Source organism: Ictalurus punctatus, chromosome 18, assembly GCF_001660625.3.
Source record: "Ictalurus punctatus breed USDA103 chromosome 18, Coco_2.0, whole genome shotgun sequence".
Taxonomy (NCBI): domain Eukaryota; kingdom Metazoa; phylum Chordata; class Actinopteri; order Siluriformes; family Ictaluridae; genus Ictalurus; species Ictalurus punctatus.
Window position 1 is genome coordinate 12,863,870 of NC_030433.2, and position 18,068 is coordinate 12,881,937.

The 18,068-nt window shown below is 40.3% G+C and overlaps 1 protein-coding gene across 1 annotated transcript in view; it reads left to right on the top strand.

Moving 5' to 3' along the window:
- pcxa (pyruvate carboxylase a) overlaps positions 1 to 18,068 on the top strand; it is a 180,021-nt gene that overhangs the window by 68,631 nt on the left and 93,322 nt on the right. Inside the window, exon 9 of the mRNA XM_017492563.3 lies at positions 2,439 to 2,601. Coding sequence (XP_017348052.2) covers positions 2,439 to 2,601 — 163 coding nt within the window. The remainder of the gene's footprint in view (positions 1 to 2,438; positions 2,602 to 18,068) is intronic.

Consider the following 18,068-nt stretch of genomic DNA (forward strand, 5'->3'; position numbering starts at 1 on the left):
TTTCCAGACATTGAAAAGATTATACATGCTTTTGTGTCAAGTACAATACACAATGGAAGCTCTTTATTAAAAAAAAATATTTACCCATTTTCTCCCCAATTTGGTCATCTGTCAATTCTCACCCATTGCCTAGCCTTCCATATCACACAACAGCTACTAACCGGGAGGGTGAAGGTTAAAATGTTTCCTCTGTGACACAAAGCCAGCTCCTGCAGCTTATTACTGTTCCTCATGCTGCATCACAGGGCAGCGTAACCCACTCAGAGGAAAACCCAGTCTGTTCTCTTCCGTTGTACATGAGCTTGCAGGTCCTGATGATAGGCTAGCGTTGCTCTGATTGACAGGGGAGAGATCGTATGCCAATCCTCCCATCCAGACAGCACAGCAGATTTTGTTCATTAGAACTCCTGTTCACAGATGGTTGTGTATCGTACAGATTTAAACTTGCAAAGTGGAAATCTTGTGTTGTGCCACTCCAGAGCACCAATCATGTTATTTTAATCATGGTTTCAAAGAAATGTTGGCCAATCCGGCTCATTCCCACTGAAAGTTTGACCAGTCCCACCCACTTCCTGTTATTTATACCCGACAGCAGTATTTTCTGATGAGCTCAAGTTCTGTTTAGTTTATATGTTGGTTATATTTCTTTAATTGTAAGCAAATTAGGAATTTTAAGCCAACATTATCCCCAAGCAGGAGAATGACAAAATTAATACTGGATATGAGCAAATAAAAGCAGTAAATGTGCACCCTATATACTTCCATGTTATTTGCCAGCCATCTACATGAAAGTAAAAAGCACCGCTGCTGTGACAAGCTCCCACAGGATCCTGGTCCCAAAGCGCGCCTCTAGAATAAACTGCTCCAATTCTACTGCATTTAACTACTTTTCCCAAAGAGTCTTGAACTTTTTCTCTTAACTTTCAGAATACATCTTAAACTCCATAGCATTTTCAAATGTCTTTATCTAAGTGACATGATTCTTAAGTATATGCCATCTAGAATGCTGACAGCAGCACCCTAGTTATTTCCAGAAAGGAAATGGAGTGTGAAGTGTCTGATTTCTGTATTTATGGCATTTCCTTCGGGCCATAGAGCACTTTAAAAAGACTTTAAAACCTATTAGTTTGGCATTGCTTTTGAAGTTTCCCCTAGGTTTTAATTTTTAAACATGCTATATAAAGCTACCTATATTATTACTCGTATTACTACCAGTGTTTGGTAGTTACTCAAAGTAATTCACTACAGATTACTAATTACTAGTTTAATATTGTAATTTGATTACATTACTAATTACTTTACTTTCAAATCCTATGAAACCTACAAAAATACACTACAAAATGAAACTTGTCATTCTTTCAGTAATTTTAGTGTGTCTCAATGTATGATATGATCAGACAAAGTTGGATATACCATAAAACTTACCTCGGGTGTTGTCACTGTTTGTAGGACTACCAGACCAATTAAAATATAAAACTTTTCTAACTAGGTTAGTTTGGTGTCGCTAGTCAAGGGGAGGCACAGCTAAGCTATCATTGTATGGGTCTATAACTGCTACAGTGCCATGCAAAATGTTATTTTTCCTTATGATTTGCTCATATCATGTTCATGTAAACTGGAACGCAGACATTTACACACCTCGGTTTCCTTCTCAGCATCAGAGGATGTTACTGTTTCAGTTTCAACCCTTTTATTGATAAAAAAAAAAAAAAATCTGCATATATCCATTTTTCCTCACACTGACTATGAGCTAGGGTTAGGCAGAATTGAGACTGTCAGCCAGTAAGACACGAGTATTTCCACGTATTTTCCTGTAAAACCTGTCTGATTTGTCTCCTGTTCAATGAAAATATAAAATTACAGGCGGTCGTCTTTTACTAATGTTCAGTTATGTAGTGCCGAATGAGCTCCAAGTGGAAAATTATTATTAGATGATTATAAAGAAAAAATCTTCAGGGAAAACGTGATTTATTTTAAAAATGCGTTTACTTTTAATATTTTCTTAACAATACATTTGCAACACAAGTAATGTTAATGACATCAGTAACTGTAATCAGATTACATCAATTTAAAATGTAATCCGTTTACATTACTGTTATCAGGAAAAATTTAAGTAACGCATTACACCCAAACTTTGACTTCATATATAAGGTAGTTTGTAAATGACTAAGTTAATTACATTTTATTTATATAGTTCTTTTAACAATGGACATTGTCACAAAGCTGCTCATAAGATTTATCCCTAATGAGCAAGCCAGAGGTGATTATGGTAAGGAAAAGCTCCTTAAGACCATAAGAAGAAACCTTGAGAGGAACCAGACTCAAGAAAGGGGAACGGGAGAACCAGTCTTCTTGTAGGTGACACCAGATAGTAAGATTTTAAGTGAAATAACAGGTGTGTGTGTGTGTGTCTCCCTCTTTCTGTCTCTCTATGGCAGTGTGGATTTGGTGCATGCACAGCTGCGGGTGTGTGAAGGCCGCAGCCTGCCCGAGCTGGGTCTGAAGCAGGATAAAATCAAGATCAATGGCTCTGCCATACAGTGCCGTGTGACCACTGAGGATCCCGCACGGGGCTTCCAGCCGGACACAGGGAGAATAGAGGTAGGCACAGCTATTTGCCTCTCCAGTCATGTGTGGCAGGAGTGTGTGGGTAAATTTATACATACATAAGCTATTAATAAGCTTAACAATTGTCGTTAACATAATGTAATGAAGTTTGGTTAGCTAATTAAATGCATTGATACAAACTCTGCTATAGTCATTGAAGTGTCTTGGGCAACAACTTTTGATTGAGAGCTGTGGTCTCCGGCTTCTTTGCGTTCTTCATACCTGAAAATGACTTCCAACCGGAGCTGTAACAACTGCTCAGCGTTGCTCTTTTCCTCATGAGGCATTTATAGTTTCAACAGATGGAGTGGGGTCAGCTTGGGAAAGTGGAGCACTCGTCACTGTCATTTTTGTTGTTCTGTAATTAGGCACTTGTAACGCACAACATTGCAAGTATTTGACTTGCAATTGATAGCACAGAGTCTATTATTTACAAGCTTTACCGTACCCTCAAGTTAAGTGCAAATGCCTTTTAAAGTGCACCTGTTATGCTTTTTCAGATATTACCTTTCATGTAGTGTGTTATAGAGCTATTTGTTAATGTAAAAAGTCTACAAAGTGTCAAAAATCAAAGCACATGACAAATGGGGTTATTGACTCCCAAAAGAAGAAACTGATTCTGAACAGCTGAGATGAGTCGTTGGTAATTCCAGATTTACTTGCTGTACAAACCTATGTAGGTTTGTAACAAAAACCCGCCACTGGTCTTCGTCGGCTGCTCGCAAACCTGTAATTTGACTTGCCCTCAGACACTACAGTTGAGGTTGCAACCTGAAAGAGTTAGGTTCATGTCCAGATGTTTTTTGTGCTGCAAAACCACTTTGCATGGACTCCCAAATGATGAGGATGTAAAGTGTCAGTGATTGGAATTCATTTTAAAGCGATACTACAGCAGTTCAACTCCGACTTTCGTTTGTGTTTCCGTCATTTCACTGACAACTGTCTTTCAAATCTAGCTGAAGTAAATGCAGGATTTGTGAAACGATTATTCATTAAAGTTGGCACTGGACCCACTTTATTTGGACCATGTTGTGTTTCTGAATCACAACCTATAAGTATGATTTAATTATTTATGTATATATTTTCTACCAAGTGTTCCAAATGCATGGTTGTTGTATACACGGGAAAGGTAATGCTGCAGTGTAAATTGAGGAAATGAGTGTTTGACCTGCATGTAAACCTATTGTATGAGACCTCTAAAAGAAAATTAGGCACATTTAAAAACCATAATAGGTGCATTTTAATAAAGCGTTCCATTAGGGTGTGTTAGCAACCATTTCTTAAAGCTGCAGTCCTGAACTTCCGCCTGTCTATCGCCATCTCTGTTTGGAACACAAAACTGCATTTAGAACTTGATTGGTTGATTTGCGTTTAGATCGATCCAGATTAAAAGCAGCCATCTTAAATGACAAGTTTAAACTCTAAGCATCTCTTGTAAGGACAAGCTACAAACACTCCACCATCCTCAGCACCCCCTTACCCCCCCCCCCCCCCCCCCCCCCCCACACACACACACACGCGCGCGATGTAGTAGCCGGCTCTTCTTTCTGTTTACAGATGTCACTTAACCACACAGACGTGGTGACGTCAAAGGCCATGCAGGTTTTTTTTTTTTTTTTTTTTTTTTTTGTACTTGCTCAATAATTGATTTTTGTTTGTTTTTAACCAAAAACGATACCGCAGTTTTAAATGCAAAAACTTAGAACTCTAGTGGAAAACACTACAGCATGTTTTACATTGTGATCTTAACTAAATAAAATCTTGTCCTAGTTCTCAATGTCCAATTATACGATTAAGATTCTCTAAGGCTAGTATGTGATTAAAGAAAATTACGTTCTGCTGGTCAACATTCGGCCTGAATGAGCAGAGCTAGTGCAGAAAACGGGGTCATGTAAACAAAAACAAGCTGCAGTATAATGTTAGAAATGTACAGAAGCCTTAAGAGACCATGCATGATTGTTTTTATTGTTCTCGAAAAAATTAGTGCATTCCCGCAGTATCATGGATGAACCAATTCGCTTTTATTTTGCCCAGGGATTCACTCAAGCCGAAATATTTCTTGTTAAAAACCTCCACATTAGTGTCCTGGCGAAGGCCAAGACGCCAACGTGCATGCAACACCAGTCCCAAGGCATGAGATTTCTCGTGATAAAATTACATTGTGAGAAAGCAACTTGGTTATGTCAGGATTGCAAGAGAACAATTTTTTATGTGGAGATCAGGACAAAAGAGAGGGGGAAAAAAAAAAAAATAATCATGGCCTCTTAGGGCTTCTGTGGAAATGTTATGTCTAGAGAAAACGAGTTCTAAAAGATACAAAAACAAATGTTGGGAGTTGTTTGTGGCTGGGTAATGGACAACATGGAATGTCTATTTTCCAAAGTGAGCTTGAAGTAATGTTTCTCTCCATTAGTATGTGTGATAGCTTTGCAAGTGAGCAAGTCAGTATTTTCCCTTGTTTTGCCATTGCCACGGCTCTATTTGTAGCCGTCTTGTAAGTTTCGTGTCCTCCCATGCTGTTCTCCTGTTGGTCTTTTTAGATGAGCATTTCTGCTGAAGTCACAATTTCGGGCAGAACTTTTTCAGCTGGCTTGGGTCACAATTGCCCTATATTGGCAAAGCTCACCCATCTCCTCTCAATGTGCCTTTTAAATTTTTTAAAAATTTTTTATTTATTTATTTTATTTATTTATTTTTTTTATGCGGTGGCAAAATTGGACTGAAAATTATATAGTGTAAACCAGGGGTGTCCAAACTTTTTTTTTTTTTTTAGTGAGGGCCAAATACAGAAAAATAAATAAAGGGCCGGGCCACACACTAGAGGTGAAATATTGACACATGAATACGAACAAACAGTTTAGGGTTTAAAATTTAAAATGAATAAAGAACTGTTTATTATTAAAGTAAAAAGTGTGGCATGAATTAAATACAATGTCAGTTGTGTGTGTTTGCAAAGAGTCAGGTTAATAACTGGAACTGCACTGCCCGTGCACTGGAACGAACAGGCCTGTAGGTGGCACAGGGGGTCGTAACAGTGTGTCTATTTCTAACTCACCTATAATGTGAAGAACATTGCACTCAGTGGGAGCAGTGATGCTGTCCTTTGGATTGAAGGATGGCTGAAATGTCAGGAGAAAGTTTGGTGGTTGAGACACGAAGGACTTCAGAGATGGCTATGAGCCATTCTGGTTCTCAATCTGCTTTTGTTCTGATTTAACAGAGAAAATGCTTGTTCACAGATGTATGTTGAGCCGAACAGGCTCATCATTCTTTTTGCGTGGCGTCTCATCAGAGGAAACTTGGCACTATCCAAACTCTGATAGAAGTCAAAGAGGGAGAGAAGCTGATGTTGACTCTTCAGAGAATCATCGCATTGCATTTCAATCAGTTCTAACTGCAGACTCTCTTCCACTTCTTCTGCATCCACCAGGAAGGGGGTCGAGAACAGCTTGATTTTGTTTTTCAATGACAGAAAAATCTTGGAAACGCTGGTTGAATTCTGTCACGAGAGATGCAATCACAGACACACATTTCTACTTTTTAGCAGAAAGGTCAGCCTTTGGAAAAGCAGACTTGATTTCAGACACGCAGGGAAGTGTGCAGCATTAAAGCTTCGTAGTTGCGTCTCAAACAGGCGGAGCTTTACACAGAAGGCTTTCATGTGCGCATACAGGTGTGGCACCAGCTGTTCTTTGCCTTGTAGGTTCTTGTTCAGTGTATTCAGATAATGAGTAATGAGTAAGATCAACTAAAAATGCCAGGTCGGCTAGCCACAGAGGGTCACTCAGTTCATGAAGAGGTCGGCCCTTTTCTTTCATAAACTGATTGATTTCTGATCTCATCGAATAAAACCGCTGCAGCACATAGCCGCGGCTCAGCCAGCGCACCTCAGAGTGGTAGAGTACATCCCCGTATTCAGCATCCACTTCAGAAAGGAAAGCTTGAAATTCTCTGTGGTACAGTCCTCTAGCTCGAATTATGTTGACAGTTTTTACAACAGTGTTCATCACATCGCCCAGCTGGACAGTCTTGGCACACAGTGCTTCTTGGTGGATTATACAGTGCATCCTAAAAGCCTCACCTCTGCTCTCTTTTACCTTGGCGCACACCATCGATGCCATTCCTTTACGATCGCCCGTCATGGCCGGAGCTCCATCCGTTGTTACTCCACAGAGCTTGTCCCATTTAAGCCCCATCTTTTCAACGGCCTCTGACACAGCTTCAAAAATATCTCTACCTGTTGTGCCTTTTAGGCTTATCATATCAAGCAGCTCCTCAGTACAGCAAAAATTATCATCTACTCCCCGCAAAAAAAATCAACAGCTGCGCAGTGTCTGTAGCATCTGTGCTCTCATCGTATGCTATCGAGTAAAAATCAAAAGCACAAGCTTTGTCTCTCAGCTGAACTTTCAAGTTAGCTGACAAGTCCTCGATTCTTCGCACCACTGTATTTCTGGATAAGCTCACGTTGTTGAAATCCTGCACTTTCTCCGGGCACATTATTTCTGTGACTTTGATGAGGCGCTGCTTTATGAAACCACCGTCTGAGAACGGTTTGTCGTGCTGGGCAATAAGTTTAGCGACTTCATAGCTTGCTGTTGTGGCGTTTTCCTGTATTTTGTTAGCACGAAAAAAACTGTTGTTGAGCTTGCAGGCTAGCTGCCATTTGCTTGACTTTCTGTGTTCGTTCGGCACCGGTGTACGATGTGTAGCTCTGTTTGGTTTCATAGTGCCGACGGACATTATAGTCTTTCATCACAGCAACATCTTCATTGCAAATCAAACAGACACACTTTCCATTGATTTCTTTGAAAAAATATTCATTTTCCCACCGTGTTTGAAATCTTCTACACTCACTTGCTATTTTTCGTTTTTTGGGTGCTGCCATTTATGGTGACTCGTGGTAAAAGTTTTTCTTTGCTTACTTTTGTTTAGTAACGGTTGAGAAGCACTGTTTCCGTGGCTGGCTCCATCTAGTCTTGAAACTGAGAAGTGCAACAGAGTCGAGCTCAAGCTTCTTGTGTGGGCCATATTCAATAATATTTTCAGAATTTGCCGTGGGCCAATAAAAACTGGACCGCGGGCCGCAGTTGGCCCGCGGGCCGTAGTTTGGACACCCCTGGTGTAAACCCTTAAGACACTGAGCTGTCATGACTGAAAGCAAAAGTCAGCCTATGATGGGGGGGAGGAGCAAGCTGCTATAATGCTAAGGAAAATATCTATAAGCTGTATTGAAAAGGCTTCTGGAAAGAAGAAAAGGTCTGGCAGCTCAGTAACAAAATCTGGTAGATATATAACGATCTCCAGCATATAGAACATAATATAAAAGCACAGCTGAAAGTCTCAACGTGAGGATGTGTCCGCTTCAGCAGAGCATAACGTTTGGGATGCAGAGCTGATGGCTTCTTTAGCAGCTCGGAAACATGAATTTACGCATCAAAACATGGTCGAGCGGCTTGCGTGGGCTAAAAATCATAAGACATGGACTGCTGCTGAAAGGAGGGTTTTACAGAGTGAAGAACTGAATCTTAAACTTGGGCTTATCATTAAGAGTTTATGTACTCTGAGCTGGTGAAGTTCATGTATATTTACAAGGCAGCAGTTCAGTCGGTTGGAAGTATTATGCTTTGAGGACCAGTATAGTACTGAAGGAACCAGTATGGTTGTCTTCAGCAGCCTGGCATACACTCTGGTGCAGCAGGATAGTGAACTAAAGCATAAAGTCAAGCTCCATCAGTGCTATTTGAAGAGGGTTGAAATCGATGACATGGTGTATGAAATGAACAGTTTCTGCATGGTTCCCTGTAAACGGAACACCTGTTTACCCCTTTTAACAAGAGTCTTAAGGCAGTTGTTTGGAAAGTCAGTTAATGCTTGTGTGAAATTTCTTGAATTTTCCAGTGAATTTGTGAAATAAGCTGTAAATATGAGACTTTGTTTTTCTGAGGAATTTGTGGTTATGGGTTACCAACATGGACAGACATACAAGCAAGTTCATGCCTCAGTTTCGGGCCCCTTACAGTATGCATGTATACCACTAACCATAAGGAAATTATGTAAAACCTGTATAAAATAAATAAATATTGCTATATTGTTGGAAAGTTGGGTAAAATTGTTTGGCATTTTGCTGGTCTCTGATCCTAATACCACTTTTAGTTTTGTCCTTGCATGATGCAGTCGCACATTTTAAAAGCTTATTGGTGAAATTCAACAACTGTCTTTAAACTTCCATTATAAACATGAGGCCATTTTAAAAAAAAAAAGCTGTTAAGTAGTAGAGCTAATTCCTCTAAAAACAGCCAATACCACCACCACCCAAAAAAGATTTGTTTTTATGAAATAAATTATGCTGAAAAATTCCTTTTACTGTATTGATTTGATTTGAGCTGCATAGAAAGGCTGAGGCTACGTCTACGTTAATCCGGATGAATCTGAAAACTGCATTTTTCTTTTAAAACACGCTGTCTACAGTGGCGCTTTCGAGGGTTTTCCTTGCTTGTTCACACTGAAACGTCTGAAAAGGCTTGCATCCCTATACCGAGTATGTGTAAAATTGTAAGACGCTTTGGCCTGCTTCATTTCTGTCAGGTGTTTATTTAAAAGTGAATCTGAAGGTTGTACAAAGTGACAATCTTTTAACGCTATCAAACTGGATAGCAGGCACAAAAACAGCAGTATGACATCATCCGCCATCGTTGTTTTGAGTTGAATGGGTCATGTGACCGGGTCACATGACTAAAGTGTTTGAATGTTTTCTGAGTCCACACTACAATGCAAAAACTTTGGTTTTCAAATTGATCTACTAGGGAGCGTTCTGTAAGCTGTTTTCACCAGACAAAAACACTCTGTATGGATGGAAGGGCAAAACATAGTTTTTAAAAAATCATCTGCATTAATGTGGACACAACCTGAGGTTACTTTTTGAGGATATGGAGCTGTTGCTTATCTAAATGCCATTTTGTACCTTTTTGTTTTCGTCTGCTGCTCAAGGAGTGTTTAAACCATAATAAAACCGTTGGAGTTGTTTAAAACGTGACTGGCAATACAAGTGATGTTTGGCAATGTTTGTAATACAAGTTTCATTACAGCTCCTAGAAACCTGTGTATTGCACCCTGTACAATCATGCATTTACATCGCTTTAGAACTACTTTACATTGTTTGTGTGCCAGTTCATGGCCCAAAAGCTTCCCATGTGGCCCCTGGGGTGACTCCCTGCTTCACTGCCGCTCAAAGAGCCTGGTTACGAGTATGGTATAGAATTATCTCCGGTCTCTGACTGCTCCTGATGCCGAGATTCTGGCTATACTATTTTTAGAGCACCTTGTTCATAGGCCCCTGGCTTCTAACAAAGTGCTATCCGACCAATTACCCACATTCAGCCTGCTCAGCAGCTAGACACTCCAATAACACGCTCTTCCCAGAGCAGCCTTTCTTCTTTCTTTCTTTCTTTTTTTTTTTTTTTTTTTTAAATCAACATTTGGTGCGTTTGGAATATGTTGTTAGATCCTACCCTTATCAGATATTAAACAATGGGACTCGTACCCACCTGTGCAGAGAAGCACAGATACATCAGATGCGCATAGATTTATGAAAAGATATAAGAAGGGATTGAAAGACTGCGAGGAAAATGATACGAGTGTGCATGGGATCCTCTGGCAGGTGTTGGCATGAGCATTAAAATAGACTGTGTGCTGAATTATGGATAAATATTGACGAATCAATAAATGGCCTTAGCAGCCAGATGGCTGAAATGTGGGATGAATGTTTCATGCAGGTCAGCACAGGAACCTGGGTGGTAGGTATAAGGAAAGAGAAAAGCCAGGAGGAAGTGGCAGAGAGATAAAAAAAGACATGATGCTCTTAGCGCTTGTATAGGTGTTTGAGCAAGGCTCCAGTCCTCCCATGTTTCAGTACAGCCTAGAAGTGTTGCGTAAGAAACGTGTTCGAGGAGACAGGAGTGGAACAGCAGCGTCTGATATGAAAATCAGGCAGTGGGAAGGGAAGAGAGAGAGTCCCCCTATCTTTCTTGCTCTCAGAAATATGTGGTATGGTGCAAGGCAGGGTGCGTCTGGAGTGGCAGAGGTTTTAGTTATGAAAGGGTAACTAAGGCTATAATGGGTAAATAGAACAGCTGAGTAAATAAGTGTAGCGAATAGGGGCTGAAAGGGTCCTATTTGTAGATCTAGAGTGTAATGGAAGGCTGTTTTTCTTGTGATGGATGTTGTATGGTTGTGAGACAGTTGCTGAGAGAAAGAGGGAATGAAGTAGAGACAGCACCATGAGTGTCAGGCTAGCAGTTAGACATCGGCAGCACCATCTTGCCTCAGCTCCCTGTAATGTTCCCTGTCAAATGCTGTTTAAAATCCTGGACTCCATCTGTGCATGTTACAGAGCTTTTATTAGGGCTTGGCTATGAAATGATGAATAGCTGCTTTAGCTCTTGGCAGGGCTCGTTCCATCTGCTGAGTGTGTACTTGTGTGTGTGCGCTTTTGATCGTGAACACCAAGCACTGGCTTTGTCTTTATCCTCATCCTCGTCATCATCAGCATCTTTAAACTGAACATAACTATCTTGAGTGCACTCATGGTAAAGGTCTGTTTGTAATGCACATTTAAAGTGATGTGTTTTGAATTCTGGAATCTGATTGGTCATAAGGTGTTGATTTTAATTTTCAGTAACAGCACAGCTCTGACGATGATTCAAATTGCAGGTTTAAATTAATGCACTCATTTTAATATCTTTCTATAGTAACAACTCATTCACAGGGATTTGTGGGGGGTTCCACACAATCTAATCTAATTTCATAATAGAGGTTAACAATCTGTTTTATATGAATCTTTAAGTACCTGTTTATGTAACATGTATGGAAGGAGACAGCGCTCGAGCTAGCTTTCCTGTTTGTCCTGGTTCAATGATTGTCCAAGTGTTTGATGGTGAGTGCAAGTCTTGCATTTTTGTGTGAAATCTTCAAAACTTCTTAACCTCCGGTCATTCTTGTATCCACTGGCATCAAGAACCCTTCTGTCTATCCAGTTTCCATAATGCTTATCCTACACAGGGTCATGGTGGAGCCAATCTCAAGGGATTCTGACCACTAGGCGAATCCCCTGGGATACATCGCAGGGCACAATTGTACACACTTTCACATACTTATTTATGGACAATGTTGAGATGCCAATCAGCATCTCAGGATATGGGGGAGTAAACCTGAGTACCTGGAGGAAACCCCTGAAGTGGAGAGCATGCAAGCTTCACGCACACAGGGCGCAGTCGGGATTCAAACCCCCAACCACAGAGGTGTTGGGTAAATGTGCTAACCACTAAGTAACCATGCCCCCTTCCCAACCAACAAACAAGCAAACCAACCAACCAGCAAACAATTGTAATTTTTCTTTTGTCCTTGCTCTTGCCTTAGGTTCCTGTAGGAATGTAACAAGTTTTCTGCCAGGGGCGAGTCTATAACTTGGTAGCATCCCTTCTTTCAAAAGACCTAAAACCAGGCCCATAGCTTCTGTAATATAGTAATAACAGGAACTGAAACTTGTCTTGTGGCTATTCCACATTAAATGTAACTCTAAATGGTTAAAATGCATGATGCATCATTCCTTAGTAAATAAATAAAAAATAATTGTTGGCTAATCACTGTAGTGGAAGAGGAAGAAAATACTTGGGGTCCTAGTATTACGGTAAAATGAACTACTTTAAGGCTGTACCCCCCCAATTACGTGTTTTGCTTAGTCACACCACCCAGCGTGGATTATTTTCCTAGAACAGCACACCTCATGTTTTATTCCTTACGTCCAAGATATACGTTGGAACCTTAATAAAGGATTTGTTCCCACTGTAGAAGCAGAGTTTATTTCAATCAGTTTCTTTTTATCCTTCATTACTTTGAAAGTCTGTTTAGTTGTGAAGTCTGGCTCACCATCAGTGAAACATATTGCTTGAAAAACATGTGATGGTTTGAAGGCTCTCAACGCTAGTCAGCAGTCAGTGTACGACATTCCGTGTTCCAGAAAAAGACACTGTATGTGAGGTGAGATTGTTTGAGCATGAGCACATGGAGCAGTTAGGATGGGCATGTCTGGAGTGTACCTGCATGCCCCTGAGCCCTTCATCTGTCACACTGCCTGCTAATGCACACCAACTCGCATGCGCGCACACACAGGCTGCAAAACGGCCATCTCGCGTCCATCTTTATTAGACAGGGAATGAGGAAATATTGTTTTCTCAGCCAGATGGCTGGCGAGACAAGCTTGTCTCATCTGGTTTGTGTGACACGCTTCTCATCGGGTGTGAATGCTGCTCGTGACTAGGATCGTGATTTTCTTTTTTTCCCCCTCCCCTCTGGTCTGCACTAGGCTAGGTGTTGGGTTATAAAGAAACAGTAACAAACTCTCATTTAACAGTAAAGAGCCCTTTAATGTGAACTGCTTCTTTCTCCTTTGTCGGCACTTTTTGGACACGCAGAGTGTTTGGTTGATCAGCATGTAGTGGTGAGCTGAAGTCTGTAAAGGGCAGCCTGCGTACACACTGCTCCATTGTCGAGCACAGCATCCTGCTTTTCCTCCCACAGGAGCCCCATTTATAATCATATTATTTGCTGAGCTGCTGCTGCTAATGCTGGAGCTGGCTTGTGCTTCATGGCAACGTGCAAGCAAGACGTCTGGGGATGTGATGCTGTTACACACTTGGTGCATTGGTATTCCAGCGGTGTCCTCGGCATCGCTTCCAGTTTGCACGAAGCCTCTGGAGGCAGGACACGGCCACGAAAATGCCATTGTGCCGAGATGAACCTAGTCGCTCTTGCTGTCCATGTCTGTCTGTGATTTTTTTTTTTGTCTCTTGTGTCTCGGTACAGTTGTCCACCAATGTTGAAGAGCCTTTCTAGAGCTAATGAGACGGCTCAACTCGGCCACACTACAGTTTGTTAGGGTGGAAGCAGGCCCCTTATATTCCATGTCTCCTCCTTGTTGGTTCTCTTCATAACCTATTTTTGCAGGGCCCCCGGATGACTCTGACTCAAACTCTAAATATTTCTGCAAGTTCATTCAAAGTCATTTAGTAAAACCCTAGATACTGTCTGGACTCCCTGTAGTGAAGGACTGCTCTCTTCTTATCCTAGTTTCCCATTCTGCTGTCAGCAAGTAGTTCATGAGGCAGTAAACCTTTTCCACCTTGTAATGATGTCGGTGAAAAGTGCAACACAGTTAAAGCTAAGCAAGCAGCGGAATTCAATACCCAAGACAGATTTCGTGTGCTTGAACTTTTCTTTTAAATCTAGTATGCACACAATTGTGTCTTTTTAGAAAAGAAAGGTTGGAACCTGAGTCTTCTGGATAGACACTGATTAACCGGCAGCGTCCCTCTGTATGTGCCTGCCATGTCTGGCTTTATTAATTACACAAGTGTGACCTCTAAACTGCTCCTCGGTGAACCCAAAGCCGCCTCCAGCAGTTCCACGTTTCACCTCGCCTCTTAATGTTGGTTTTATTGCTCGTGCCTTGACCAAATAGGAAACCTTTTGCCTTACCATGGGCTAAGAAAATATTTCTACAAGATTTGCTGTTCCCTTTGCAGACATTTGAGAATACCTCAATGTGTTGGCTTACATTGAAAGGCCAAAGTGGCTCCGTGTGGAGTTTCCTGATGAGCCACTGATTTTTAAATGGAATAAGGTAGTGGAAAAATATGGGAAATGTTTAATTTCTCAGGCATGGCACCGTGGTCTTCATTTTTATTTAGTAATTGTTTTGTCCTGGTGATGGCTACAGACACGCTCAATAACACCTTTTATGTGAAAGGACAAAAAAAAAACAAAACCTGAAGTTGTCAATCTTTTCTAGAGTGGTTTGAGCAAGCTACAACAAATGCTGAGCACTAAACTCTAGGAAAAGTTTTGCAGTGAATATTTTCTCAAGTCTGGTTCAATTACTGCAGTATTAACTCTGGTGTACTAGCTGAACGATGAGAGAGGTTAGTATTTTATTTTCTGTAGGCATGCGACTAACAATTATTTTGATCACTTAAACTGTTGATTTGTAGTGTTTTTTCGAAAAACAACTTTCACATTCTTCCCAATGTTCTCCTTCAAACCCTGAGCAAACTGAAGACTATGAAAAAGGTATTAAATTTATCTATGGGCTATATTATACACTCTGAAAAGGATTTTAAAAAATTTATTTTGAAAACAAAAAACTGATTGTCGACAAGCTTTAAAGCAGAAGATAAATCACTATTAAAATGCTAAAAAAAGAAAAGAAATCAAAAGCACAAACTGTAACAAAGTGTTAACTGGTGAGAGGTTGAATGTTCTGCGGTAACGCACTTTCACTCCTGAACACAGTAACATGTTCGTTTCTGTAAATGTACGACAATTTTTACATTTATAAACAATTACATGTTCTAACCCCGTTACAGTTACTGCTCTCATAAAAACATAATTACCTTAGTTTCTAAATATAGCGTCAAACATATCTGATCAAAATGAATATTTTAGTCAGAGTTATTGCGCTTCCTTTCTATTGCCTGCAGTTTGATGCGTATGCGTGGACTCGCTCATTCAGTGAAGTGTAACGGAGACTCGCTCGCTGTCAGGATGAGACTTTATGTAAAATGGAAATACTGGTGTGAATTTCTAACATTTACAGATAAGGATATGAAGGTAAACGTCATTTCTGTGCTGAAGAAAACACGTCTGGAACACATTAAACAGCACACGCATCTGTCACAGCATCTGACACGACAAGCCACGTTCTTACACTTACGAGTTTGTTTGAAGCGCTTAATATAAACATTCTCATGTTTTGGACGATCTGGATCGTGCACTATTCCTGCAGCAGCAGCTCACTCTGTGACCTCCGCTGATTTTCAGATGGGTTTTATTCATAGAAATGTGTGTTTCACCGTCGTGAAGTGACGTCATTGACAGGGTTATCCACAGTCACATATCCGACTAATCCATAATGAAATTCATTGTCCATTATTTTACTTATCGATGAGGTGTTGCAGGACTAGTTTTCTGGTTTTATGATCCTGACTTTCAGAACCTGATGTCTTGCAGAAGTTCTCATGAACAATTGCGATTTCCGATCAAAACAAGCAAAAATTGATGTCCTTTCACCTTTGCTGTCATTGGGTATTGTTCTTTCACGCAATGTTAAAGATCGCAAGATAGCTGGTGTCCCGGCCACACCACTGGTTGTTTCATACCTGGACTGTGAGTAAATTGGAGGAGTAATATTTGGATTTTGCATCCCTCACACCACAGGATAATCTGGGAAAGCCATCATTTAAAACCAGACAAAAATTGGGACACCTTTTGTGACCATTGGGAAGGGCGAATCAGCCTCCAAATTGACCCGATTATACTCTAGTGTGGGGGTTCTTGTACTTTTTGCAGCCAGTCGTGAGAGCATTTTTCAAATTGCGTATGAGTACATGATACTGATACCAAAAAGAGTAACCGGCTTAGTTTTAAACAGTCATGGACTTTGTTTAGCTCTCTGTATGTTGGTTGTTTGATGTGGTGTTAGCAATAATCTCCTTGTGCTGAATGTTATAATTAAGATGTTATGCCATTTAAACTTGGCATTACAAATGTGCGCATGGTGCTGTTAATTGTACCTTGACTTGCGAGAAGGATGTAGAAAAAAGAAAAAAATTTCTTTTCTTTTTTTTTTAAGAAAAGATCAAAAGGTTAGACAATTTTTCCACAGCCTTCTTTGCTCATATTTACCATGGGTCCTAATATTGGTGGATGGCACTGTATATAGAGAACATATTAAGTTGACATTAAGCTGTTTGAGGTTCAAATTAAACCAATTCAATCCATTCATCTGCCCTTGTAGATTTCGTGTGCATTAGGAAATTAGCCTATATTAAAAAAATAATTGAGAACTCGTATTCCTCATTGGCAGCATGTACGTCTGACCATGAGGCAGAATTGTTCTTAAAACATATGCTTTCATTTAACTAGAGGAGAGAAAGTGATCTATACCTCCTGTTGAACTTTTTATTATTATTCTGTCTTTATGTTGTTCATAGAATCTAGTTTGTAGCATATCTGTACTGGTCATCCACGTTGGACAGGCTCTTACGCAGCACATATTTTACGTCTCAAATATGTCTAATACGATTCTGGACACCTTCATTAGAGCAAGGCATCACCTCGCTTAAAAAAAAAAAGTATGATTCTGCCTTCCTCTGAAATGAAACAGAAAATTTCCCATTTACAGAAGTGTGCTGAAATGAACATTGCTTCCTCTCCATCTCCCCTCGCTCTCAGCAGAAAGCTCAGCAGCCAGCGCTCGGCTCTAACCGAGATTGACATTTTCCTCCTAATGAAATATGCTCCAAAAATTACAATCCATATTTTGAGGTAATGAAATCATCCAGAGTCTCTCTTCTGGCACTCCTCCCCACACCCAGACAAATAGCCCCCCCAATATTCCTCAATTCCCCCCAATATAAGCTCAATATTCCTCATTCACTCACACTGTCTGTGGATAGTTCCTCTGCTTTCCTATTCCCTCTTTCACTTTTTTGTCCTTTTCATTCTTGTTGTTCTGCTCTAAATGTTTGCGTAGTCTATTTTCCCCCAGTTTTGTTTCCAGACTCCTGAAATCTTTCCCCCTCTGTCTGTACTCTGGGTTGTTTCTTTTCTCCTGTTCTCCTATCAGCCTTTTACATTTTCTTTCATGTATAGTATTAAATGATTTATTCTCTTCCTTATCATTCAGCATTGTGTTCATGTTTTTGTGTTGTGTTTGACAAATGTTTTTTTTTCTTTTTTTACACTTATTTTGCAGTGCAGTTATTGTTCAGTTATTTTTTTTTCCATTTTCTTCTATTTACTTTCTATACTCTTCAGTTTTCTGAGTGACTCTTTGTTCATTTAGCTGTCTTCTAGTTCTGATTTTTTATCATTCCTTCACCTCTGCTATGATGACTCTGGAAAGACCTAATTATTAGATTAGTTGAATCAAGTGTGTTCGAGCAGGGAAAACAACAAAATATCAGTTCTCCAAGATCAGGGTTGGGAACCTCTGTGACACTATTTTACTAAGGTTTCAAATAGGAGTTGTGTGTGCAGTCTGATGATCTGCAGGTGGTGTTCAAAGGATAATTACATGCATCGTAGGGTGAGAAGACATTTAAATGAGGTTGTGTCGTGAGAACGAAACGAATAACTGGGGAAGTTAAAAATAAACGAAGTTGGGTCCCCGTGAAATGGCTTCTTAGCTGTGATTTTGTTTCCATGCATTCTCACACTACCTTCTGAAACTGGATGTGCTTGACTGACTTGCACAATACCCAATAGAATTGTGGATATGCCACACCCCCACAGAAACTAAACAAACCTGACACTAGGTTAGCTCCTAGCTACATTATAGAGAACAACAAAGAGATGGAGAAGCCCTGACGGTGCTTAAAGATGGAACGGTGTTCTCGGTCATT